At 40.8% G+C, this 12,377-nt stretch overlaps 1 protein-coding gene across 1 annotated transcript in view; it reads right to left on the reverse strand.

The window, feature by feature from the left end:
• The window catches only part of LOC134538702 (myb-binding protein 1A), a 96,383-nt gene extending 84,208 nt beyond the window's left edge, over window positions 1-12,175 (reverse strand). The window contains exons 1-3 of the mRNA XM_063380139.1: window positions 11,876-12,175; window positions 9,355-9,552; window positions 6,154-6,339 (exon numbers count right to left, since the gene is read on the reverse strand). Of these exons, the coding sequence (XP_063236209.1) occupies window positions 6,154-6,339; window positions 9,355-9,552; window positions 11,876-12,040 (549 nt within the window). The 5' untranslated portion in view covers window positions 12,041-12,175. The remainder of the gene's footprint in view (window positions 1-6,153; window positions 6,340-9,354; window positions 9,553-11,875) is intronic.
• Window positions 12,176-12,377: the final 202 nt, after the last annotated feature.

The raw sequence follows: 12,377 nt of genomic DNA on the forward strand, positions 1-12,377 counted from the left end.
TAAGCACATACAGTCCCGAGTGAAAGTTATTGCTACCACTTCGGATGTTACAATGGCTATGGTCCATGAAATGCAAGTTTTCGCGGAACAAATTTGTGAGATTGAAAAGGCTACAATGACTTTGTACGATCGGTTTCTTCAACAAGAACAAATGCCGCCAGACTATGACGAAAATGTGTTTTTTGCATTCCATAATGATTTTTCTGACCTAGTGTCAGATACCCGTTCGGTGACTCTTGCATTCCTAGCTAACCATGTTGACCTTGTGGCCCCCACTGCTGTTGTGTCCCACATGAATGTGAAATTGCCAAAACTCAATCTGCCTATGTTCTCTGGCAAGTGGGAGGATTGGCCTACATTTTCACAGTTGTATCAGGCAACAATACACGATAATCAGGCATTAGCCGATGTTGAAAAATTTCAATACCTTGTGGGATGCCTCACAAGTGATGCTGCTCAACTTGTAAAGAATCTACCCATTACTGGCGAAAACTACGCTATTGCATGGGAATTGTTGACATCTCAATATCAAAATAACAGAAAGCTGGCCACCATGTACATAAATAGGATTCTTGAATTACCCACTGTCAATTCTTCACATTTAAAATCACTGTTTAACTTTGTCACTGTTTTCAATGAAAATGCACGAGCATTGGATGCACTAGGCCATAGTATCACTCAGAAAAATCCTGTTCTGTTAATTATCTTGATGAAAAAAATGGATTTATCCCTGCGTACAAAATTTGAACATGCTATTAACAAGGATAATGACTCTCTCCCTGAAGTGATAGAATTGATGGAGTTTCTGAAAACGGAATCAATTAAAATGGACTCTGCCCTTGATGTTGGGTCGAAATATTTGCAACCTGGTACGTCACATAAGACAACTGTCGCACAAAATAAGCCACCTAACATTAATGCTCAGAAGTCAGTCTTTGTTGCAAATTCATCCAGCTCAGCCAGATCATGCATTCTATGCAAACAAACCACACACACAATCTATACCTGTCCTCACTTTTTGGATGCCTCATCAAAGGAAAGACAGCAAATAGCTAGGGATAAGAGGTTATGTTTTAATTGCCTGGGTATCGCTCATAGGCTGGCAGAATGTTCATCACCGAATACGTGTGCAAAGTGTGCACAAAGGCATCACACGCTGCTACATTTTCAGGGCTCTGATGTTTTAGATCAACCTCAAATGTCATCTAACAAAGAATTGACAGATACACAATTTGTAGGTATTTCGGCTGATGAATATCGGACAACGGTCCTCCTTGCCACTGCATTGGTTAGGGTCTATGGTGCTGATGGTAAATCTCATGTCATGAGGTGCCTGTTAGATAATGCAGCACAAGCATCGTTCATCACTGAATCAGCATCTCAACTGTTGTTGTTACCCAGGCGAAAGGTTGTTGAACGCATTTCTGGCTTGTCCACCAGTGCTGTACATTTAAAGGGCGTGATAGATTGCAGGATGATGTCGGTAGCACAGCCACAATTTGAGATAAATCATTCATTGTTCATTGTGTCAAAGATTACTAATGACTTGCCCCGTGTTGCAATTAGCTCAAGTATTCGTACCAAGTTGGGATCTCTCCCCCTCGCAGATCCTAACTTTGACATGCCTGCACCTATTGATATCCTTCTTGGAGCTGACGTCTACTCCCGCAGTTGTATGAGTGGACGCTTAGAGCTGGGAGCTGAATTGCCAGTGGCATTGGAATCTAAGTTTGGTTGGGTACTTATTGGCGAATGCCCAGAATCTCATCCCGTTGGAACCTCAGCCCAAGACTGCATCTCAATGTTTGTAGGAATGGAACCAGCTCTTGATTCCACCCTTAAGAGATTCTGGGAATGTGAAGAACCTCCTCATGCCCATGTGAAGTCACCTGATGATGATTATTGTGAAAATTATTTTGTGAACACCCATTCTCGTGAAACCTCGGGTAGATACAAGGTTAGATTACCCCTATCACCTCATTCTTGGGGACTCTCGTGTTCATGCAGAGCAAAGATTTTACGCGTTGGAAAAAAGGCTGGCAGGCCACTCATCTCTTAACGATTTGTACAGGACCTTCATGCAAGATTATGTAGACTCTGGTCATATGGAGCGTTATGAGTCGTCTCACAGTACTGTTGCTGTTGCCACAAGTTCAGAATGCTATATCCCTCACCATGGGGTAATTAAAACCTCCAGCTCTACTACAAAGTTAAGAGTTGTATTTGATGGCAGTGCCAAAACGTCAAATGGTTTGGCATTAAATGACATTCTTCTGCCAGGACCTAAACTCCAAAATGAAATCACTGATGTTGTTCTCCGTTTTAGGCTTTACTGTGTTGTGTTTACTTGTGACATAAAACAAATGTATAGACAAATCTTAGTACATGAAAATGATCGTCCCTATCAGCTCATCCTGTGGCGTGACCATCCGTCGGAACCCCTTTCAGTCTATCAATTGAACACCGTCACATATGGATTGTCACCATCTCCATTCCTAGCAATTCGTACGTTGCAGCAGTTAGCAGATGATGATGGCCACTTGTATCCACTAGCTGCGGATGTTTTGAAGCACCACATTTTTGTTGATGATATTATCACAGGAACCACGACTGTGGAAGAAGCATGCTTGTTGAAGGATCAGCTCATCAATCTCTTACATTCTGGCGGTTTTGAGCTCCGGAAATGGTCAAGTAACCAACCTAAGGTCTTGGCAGACCTACCTCCTAGCCATTGTGAAAACCCTCAGGTGTTAGAATTCTCCCAAGGATCTGTCATAAACGTCCTGGGCCTAAAATGGGACCCAACCAATGACACCTTTTCATATGATTTGAATATTGTTAGTGGTCAACCCACTAAACGTTTTGTATTGTCGCAGATTGCCCGCATCTATGATCCATTGGGTTGGTTATCTCCTATGGTGATATGGGCGAAAATCCTGATGCAATGGATCTGGGTTCAAGGGTTGGATTGGGACGAACTTTTACCTTCTCAAGTGTTGACCCCTTGGAACAAATTCCTAGAGAACCTCTACTTGGTGAAACAGCTTCAATTGCCCCGTTATGTATGTCCAGGGGCTACGATTGTAGAACTGCATGGATTCTCAGATGCCTCTGAAAAGGCATATGCAGCTGTTGTATATGTCAAATCAGTTGATATGGGGGGTAAGGTTTCTGTCCATCTGATAATGGCCAAGTCTAAGGTCTCTCCTCTGAAACAAGTGTCGCTACCTAGACTTGAGTTGTGTGGTGCTCATCTGTTGGCAAAATTGCTGGACTACTGCCTAAAGTTTCTTTCCCAGTATGTAAATATTCTTTCAGTCCTGGCCTGGTCCGATTCAAGCGTCACTTTAGCTTGGATAAAAACTCCACCCTATTTATTAAAGACATTTGTTGCAAATCGAGTGGCTCAAATTCAAGAATGGGTACCTCCCCAACGATGGAGACATGTCAGGTCCAAGGACAATCCGGCTGATTGTGCTAGTCGTGGCATACTCCCACATGAGCTTGTATCTCATCATCTGTGGTGGCATGGACCGCAATGGCTTGCTAGCCCACCAGATGATTGGCCTCAGTCTAGTGTCCCATTGATTCCAGATGAGTTACCTGATTTAAAGTCTTCTACTGTCACGTTACTCGCAGAGCTAGCGGCTTGTGTAGAATTGCAAATCCTGCAAAACCCCCCTGCATGGCCTAAACTTGTAAGGATAATGGCTTACGTGTTACGGTTTGTCAAATGTGCTCGACAAAAGGCTCGCACTCACGGACCTCTGTCCTCCTGTGAACTCCAGCAGTCAACAAAGGTTATTTGCCGAAATATCCAAGGTCTACATTTTCAGTCTGATGTGCACGCTCTAAGAAAAAAGGGAATGTGTTCGACAAGGCTGCAACGACTCTCTCCATTTTTGGATGATGATGGTTTGCTCAGGGTGGGCGGTCGATTAAAGAACTCCACCCTAGATTTTTGTACCAAACATCCAATTTTATTACCTAAAGACCATCCTGTGGTTGCAACTCTTGTAGATTATTACCACCTAAAGTATCTTCATGCTGCACCCCAACTTCTTCACTCTGTTATCTCCCAACACTTCTGGATTTTGTCTGCAAGGTGTTTGATTCGCTCTAGAATATTCAGATGTGTTCGGTGTTTTCGATGCAAACCTGTTAACCAATTACCACTAATGGGTGAGCTGCCATCAACTAGAGTTACTCATACTCGGCCATTTGAGCAAACAGGAGTAGATTATGCAGGGCCAATTTCAATCCGATTGAATGGACTGCGCCGTTGTCCAATTCAAAAGGCATATGTTTGCATTTTCATTTGTTTTGTGACAAAAGCTGTCCACATCGAAATCGTGACTGATTTGACTGCCGATAGCTTCATTGCAGCCCTCTCACGTTTCGTGTCGAGGAGAGGATTATGTACTGCTCTTTACTCAGATTGTGGCACTAATTTTGTGGGAGCATCCAGACAGCTGACTCGAATTTTCCAACATCTTCTGAAATCCACAGAATTACAAGAATTTGCATTGTCACAGTCCATTGTCTTCCATTTTCTTCCACCTGCAAGTCCTCACCAAGGAGGTCTGTGGGAGGCTGCAGTAAAATCTGCCAAATACCATCTTCGTCGAGTTATTGGTGAACAGGTCCTCACTCTTGAAGAGTTGATGACACTTTGTGCCAGAGTGGAGGCTGTTCTGAACTCCAGACCACTGACTCCTTTATCGTCAGATCCATGTGACATCGCTGCATTGACTCCAGGTCATTTTTTGATTGGAGCTCCACTTGTAGCCATACCCGAACCCAATGAGGACGACCAGACGCTGTGTCTTTCCAGAAGATGGAAGATGGTGTGCACGCTCGCTACCCAGTTCTGGAGACGCTGGTATAGAGAATATTTGCAACAGATGCAGCCTCGAGGGAAGTGGACCACTCAGACACCTGGACTCACTGTGGGTGACCTTGTCCTTATTGGCGAGGAACGTGTGCCTCCTCAAGGGTGGTGCTTGGCCAGAGTGACTAAGGTGCACCCAGGCAAAGACGGAGTCGTCAGAGTTGCCACTGTTCGCACACAGACGGGAGAACTTACTCGCCCTGTGCATAAGCTATACAGACTTCCAACTCAATAAATCCATGTGGGGGAACTGATTAGTGTTGTCTGTAGCTGGCTTGGCTTCAGATTAGAATAGAGGTGTGTGTCAGACATTTGTGAACTAGACAAATTTTTAATATGTTGTGGAGTGTGTGCCCTTCATGTATAAATCTGTTTGGAGACCTCATGTATGTCTCGGTGGGCGGTATGTTTGATATTGTATGTTAAGAAATTTTGTTTTCTAACTTTTGTGGTGTGGCCACCCTGGTCAGATGTAACAAACAACAAAAGAACCTAGTGTATGATTCAGTGCATCAAGATGGCCGACAATTGGTGGTGTATGCGCGCGTGGTCCTCCGGAACTTTTTGCCTCGTGGAACATGAATTTGTGTAACACTACTCGTCCGCCGTACAACTCTGTCCACATAAATCAATCTTCGCACACAAAGCGCATCGCTCGCCGTCCACTAACACTCACCCACGAGTCACCCAACCTCTTCACTCACTGCTCTCATCGTTCCGAGCATTCACCAGTCTTGCACTCTCACCAGTGTCGCCACCAGCCTCTGTCACTCTCACACACTCGCCACAGGCTGGCCTCCATCTTGAATTTCAGCCGAGTCCCGACCTGGGAACGTTCCGTAGCCACTCCAAAGTGTCACTTCATCAAAATCCCCAACTTAACACTCAAAGCTCCACGAATAATCGCATCCTAGTTACGCCACTTCACGTACACGGGGGATCTAGGAAAGTGCTGAACACTCGAGAGCCAGGGAGAGAGGCGTCACCCCTAATCAGATTACCCCAGAAGGAAGAGCGCTACCTGTCCGGGAAGTGGGACATCCCTTGGACCCTTGACTGCACTGGCCGGCACGCAGGGCCGTCTGGCCTGCCCCGCTGCCTCACCTCTAGTATCTTCATAACACTATTATTAATTTACATAATTCCGACTCCAAGACAAGTCATTTCAGAATTTAATTCCGAGGTATGGATTTGAGAAAAAGTCGTTTAGCACGTCACTAATCCATCCATACACACACACACACACACACACACACACATACCTGTTTGACCAGTTCCAAGATGAAAGTGTACGCAGCAAGCCGCAGATAACTCCTCTTCTCCCCAGCCTCCAGCATGGCAGCCAGAATCTGTCGCTGCTGCTCGCGGCTGGCCTGGTCCACAAACCTCCCGGAACGGATGAGAGTGCCCAGCACCAGTATCTGACCGAAGTATATGTCCGCTTCCTCCTGCATCACAAGAGACATCACGCACGGTTCTACATTAATAAAGATTAAGAGGTTTTTGAACAGTCCTTCACGAATTACCAAAGACTTTCATGCAAATACAGAATGTCAACAAGTACCTGGCTAACCAATTTCAGGACTCTTTGAGAACCTTTTAGTAATATTCTCTCACAAGTTTTTTTTTTAATCAAAGAGTGATTTTTAAATAAATATTCAAACAAAATTAAACATATGCAAATAAAATGAACATAATTTCTACATAAAATACGAGTAAAAAGGCTAAAATATTTTCATAGATGATTTCCACATGATTTAAGTAGATAGCCGCCAACTGTTTCTATTTAACGTGCGACTATATACTGAAAAGAGGCTTCCAAAAAACCAAATGCAAGGTAACAACATATTGCTGGAAATTTTGTTTTGTGACTTTCAGCACTACTGCTTTTTATTTAGGACTGTTTCTCTACTATTTTTATCAGTCTTTCAATTTCCCTACTTTTTTCTGCGACTTTTATGGCCTGTCGACACTCTGGAATATTAATAGATTTCTTTTAACCTTTTCATTTCACAGTAAGTTATTACACAATACAGCAGAATCCCGCTGATGCGACCCCTCACGGTTCCCGGAAAAACGGACTTATAAAAGGAATGGTCGCAATAGAGAATTCGGGCCAATTTATAGCCCCCCCCCCCCCCCCAACTCACCCAATAAAAAATATCCAAATACTAAAAATACTCACGCTAAATGAATTCGTGTCACGCGAGTTCAGCTATGCTAGCCGGCTGGTTATTTTCGTTCAAAACGTGGCGAAGGAACTTGTGTGGATCAGGTAGAAAACATTCGGCTATAAACGAAAGATATAGGAACAATGCTATCCTGAAAGTGACATGTTTTTAGAGTAGATAATCAGCGACAGACGACAAGATGCGCTCCCGCCCTACCGTCAGTGATGTTTATTTTGACAGCTCAAGCAATTATCTTTTCCTCGTCCCTTCGCAGCGTAAAAAAAAAAAAAAAAAACCTTGGAATGCAGATAGAAAAGTAACTATACAGTAAAATAAATATATTTACGGCCCTGCTAAATTTTTCTATTCAATAAAATTCCAGATATTAGTGATTTTTCAGCAGAAACTGCTGTGTGACTAATAAACAAATTGTATCATAATAACTTAAACTTATAAAGTATTTATTAACGGCGAAGGACAGTCGTATAAGCCCATAAAAATATTTATTTTACCGAGAATGAACTATACAACCTGGCTTTTGTCGCACGTGGTGTGGGAGGGGAGGAGGATGCTGACAGTTTCTCAAGCAGAAGGTTGAAATAAGGGAGGGAATGTGTTGAAATGTTAGGTAGTAAAGGAGGGGGGGGGGGGGGGTTGTTTTTACAATGTTTGTCGCTCTGGGAGGGATGAGCCTAGAAGAATTGGCAGGGGATGGAAGAGGTAAGCGTCACGTCACGTATGACGTCAAGCCGCCAGGCGGGTAAGATAACATGACAGCTGAGACGGGTTTTCGTGCGATAGTGGAGGCGCCGAGCTCGGCTAGACACTGCCGCGTGGACAGTCTAGAGGGGTGGTATCTATTTTTAGCTGTCTTTTGTATGCCTGCCAGGTTACAGTACAGCTCCCGCTAAGATAAACGTGAACACATAGCGCCCAACAAAGTGTAACAGACTTGTTTTTCAGCCGATTTTACGATTTTACTCAAATTTTCGACTTTCTCTGCTTAAATTTTTCACGGTTTCTCAAAAAAAACGGTTGTATAAATGGAATGGACGTCTCATTGGCGGGATTCTACTGTAATATCCAAGAATTAATCTAAAATCACCAGTTTCACCTTTGCAATGCAGGCACAAAACATTTTTAAGGTGCTAAACTGACAGGGTTGTGAAACATTCGTAAACAGCTTGTGCGAAAACATGCATTTCTAGTTTTTAAGCAACTTGAATGTAACATTAAACTGAGGAGTGTCACACAAACCATAGTAACATACGGGCCTTTAAGCTAAAAACATTTTTAGGATATTAAGGAAGCATTTTAACACTGTCATAAGGCTACCACAAATATTCCCACATCAATTCTCAACCAAAAAATTATATATATATAATATTTCCAGCAACACCAACAAACAGAATTCTTCAACTATCCCTTGATGTACCCAGGTATTTTATATTTCACAACCAATATAAGTTATTGTACTACTCCCAACACTGCCATACTCTCACAAGAAGTTATGGATTCTTCAAAGCAATGGCAAAACTGTTTACGCAGCCTGAAATCTATGCTGTGCAAACTGGAGATTTTCACAATGCACTCCCAAGTACCACCACAGAAGTAATCCATCCTCAAATGTCAAAAAAAAAAAAAAAAAAAAAAACACTCCGAAATACTTGGCACACAAGCATAGCAACAAGACTCAACCCAAACACAATGTGCATGAGCAGTTAATGGGTCAGCCATTCAGAATGAACCTTCATCTAACCAGTTTGTTTGTATGACCTGAAAAAAACCTATGTATAATATATTTCAGAAAGCTATCGTCTACAAACATTTTCACAAAATAAATCCCCTTCACCCTGCGAAAAGCCTATGCAATGCCAGGTACTTCAGCTAGTGTATCTTAAGAAGAAGAGAATTACAGGTGGGATCATCATAACCAAGTTCTACTGAAATAACTTTAATTGTTCAAATTAAAAATTACTCTAATTTCTTAACCTACGCATTCTATTTTTTAGTGCCATACTACATATTCAATATTATTATTTTTAAATATTATTCCAAATTTTTAGTCATTTGTCATTTGTGCTTGTAATTGTGTTGTGTATTATTTATATGTCGTGCTATCTCAAAAACTTTTGTAAACTGTTGCAGGCATAAGACAAGGAAAATAAAAAAAATTTAAAAAAATTGACTGTTAGCTCAGGCAGTTTTCTGCCACATTTTGAATTGTGCCCATGATGCACTGAATATGAATTGACAGCATGCACGCCAAAACGTCGAAACACACAAACTCACGCTCTTCTGAAGCTTTTCGGACACGGACAGTTCCCCCTCCAGCAGTTTGAGCATCTCGCTGACGGTTATCGACGGGACGGCCGTCAGAAGGGCCACCAGCGTGGAGAAAAACCCCGCGCACGAAGCTTCACGCATGGACCCCATCCCGTACACCAGCCTCTTCAGCACGTACGCCAACTCCGCGCCGCCTTCCCCACTCTGCCGACACACGCCGCTTTCAAAACACCACGGACAAAAAAAAACAATTGGCGAAAGGAACGCTTAAAGTCTCGTAGCCACCGGGGCCGTTACAGAATTGACGATGGCTGACGATACGAGATTGGAGCAGTACTGCCAACTGCCATGGACACCCATCAGAAATCACATTTATGCATGCAATAAAACATGATTCAGTTTACATCAAATACTAGACTCTAAAAAATTATTAACCCACTCCTATGCAGTAATGAGCTATTTAATAAATTAAATAATTTATGAATTAAACAGGTTTACAAATCACTCAGTACTTAAGAAGCTTAAAATAAGTTTCACAATTAACATTTATTTTAAGTACTTAAAATGTGGTTTACCATCTTATTACAAGAGATACATGAGCAACATTTAATATACGCTGATTTTTAAACATAAAAAGAAAATAATTAAATGAATAAAACTCTTTAGGCCCTCCTGTTGGAGCAATCATGAAATGATTGGGTGGGGAAAACGAGATTGACAGTTCTCAGCAAGAAGGTGCATCTTGCTATCTAGTATATATTTCGAAGAGTTTCAACCAACTTTCCAACAACTTTTGTGAAGTATCAAAAGCATTAGGTATGAAGTTTTAACCATAACTGTAACTTAATTCACATTGCGAAAGAGAAGATGCAAAAAGTTACCTCACACTGTAAAAGACAAAACAAAATTATTTTAGATGAAAATGTATGTACAATCATACATTTTAAATATCAAGGACACAGTATTTATTTTACCCTGATTGTAAGTTATCCATACTGGACATTTCATTAAGTTGTTTTTCATCCATTTACAAAATTATTTGCCTTAATTTTATCTTGAAAATCATGTAGGATATGACAATCAAAAAATTGGAAATTTTAGGTTTATAAATCTCCAACTGCTTAGCTGGCAGACTACAAGTAGTGAACAAACTATTAAATATTCATGCAAGGATATCTAACAGCTGACTTCCGGCAGCACGTCTGGAGCAGGCAGCACGTCTGGAGCAGGCAGCACTTACGATCTTTGTTTGTCCTTTATTATTATGGCCAACCACTTCTGCCAAAGACCAGCAAACAACACTGAATAAGGTCTGTTGGGATAGAGCAACTACAACTAGCTATGTGTCCTAATATACTACTTGGTAGAGGCACATCAGCAGACATAAGGAAAAGCATTAACTGCCACCCCTGGGTTTTGGATTATAAATCTTGAACTGATACCATTACATATTTATAAACATATACCATTTTCTATTTTGAAATGGTAAGGCGAACTTAAACTTACTGGGGTATTTAATGCTCATTATTGGTATTTTTAATATTTTGTGATTCATTACAAAATGTTTATTTTGATCGCTGACATCCATAACATTCACGCTACTTATTTTTTATTTTGTCATTGCTGCTAAGTAAAATTCTCGTGTTGCGGCTTTTCATTGATTAAAAAAAAATAAAAAAAATTCTGAAAATGCATTTTTTTAACACTAAAGACATTCCTCTATTTTCCTGTAAACAGTGCTTCTTAATTCCTACTGGTTCCTGAGAAATTTCAATTTGTAGAACACATTAGATAGCCTATTCAGTGAAGCGGCCATACATGTTGTATTTCAACTGCGTTGTTGATTCGGTGGTTTTCCACATGTAAGAATGTGTACTGTGATGCAATATACTGTAAATAACAATTTAAAAACAAAAAATTACGGTATTCCCTACTGTGCATCCAAACCCAAGCATCAGCCCTTAAAATGGATTTATTTCAGCAGTACGGAAGCATGAAGCCCCGTTTCGTTACGTATGACTGCACGAAACCTGACATAAAAGGAATTATTACATTAGATACATGCAATAACACTTCCTTTTATGATTCAGAAAATTACCTTTAACTAACTGAATATTCGTGGATATCGCGAATCAAAATGGGTACGTAGACAAGTCATCATGTGGTGCTAGCAGTAAAAATAATTGGATACTATCCATCGCTTAGTAATGAATCCTTTACATTGTGGCAGCATATGCTAAGGGATGTAGGGATGTGTGTGCTATGGAAGCATCCCTTTGTATTCGGATACAGCTTATAGTTTACTCTTATTTTAAATATTCCTGACATATTGAATTTTGTCTTACATAAACCTTAGAAACTAAAATTTAAAAACCTTAGAAGTTCCTTCCTAACGTCACTTCTTACCAAAATGAATGACATCCACGATTTCATGGCAATTCGAATCAAGACTAATATTGAATAAAATACAATTTTTCTTTGGAAATTTGCTTACATAAATAAATTACATAACCTCACCAAGCATTACCTTAATGTTTCCTGACAAAGTTTTAATTAAAAATGTTCCTGCATCTACTCTTTGTAATTCATTCGAGTTTCTCAAATAATCGAATGAATCTACAATTGTTAAGCCAAGTTTCCTTTTGCGCTTAACTTCCATGCTTCCACCTTGCACGTGTTCAAGCGTCTCCATCTTGAACGATTAAATAAGAAACCTTCCTACATTGAGTTAACACCTGATCATACGACCTGTTTGCAATTATACACAAATCTTATACTTTCGATTTCCCGCGTGTAAGTTAAAACAATCCACTTTCAGTGTTGTTAATGCTCTTCTCCACGTAAAAGGATTATCAAAAAGGCTAATAACCTACTGGCTGAGTATTCATACACTTCGCTTGTTAAAAACGGATAACATTCAGAACTTTGTATAAATTGACTTTGTATCTCCTGGGTCCCCAACTAATAAATTACAGAGCAATCAAATAATACGTGCAGACGACACAGTGCTATCGGCAAACTAGAGGCTG

Source organism: Bacillus rossius, chromosome 14 (assembly GCF_032445375.1).
Source record: "Bacillus rossius redtenbacheri isolate Brsri chromosome 14, Brsri_v3, whole genome shotgun sequence".
In the NCBI taxonomy this organism is placed as follows: Eukaryota; Metazoa; Arthropoda; class Insecta; order Phasmatodea; family Bacillidae; genus Bacillus; species Bacillus rossius.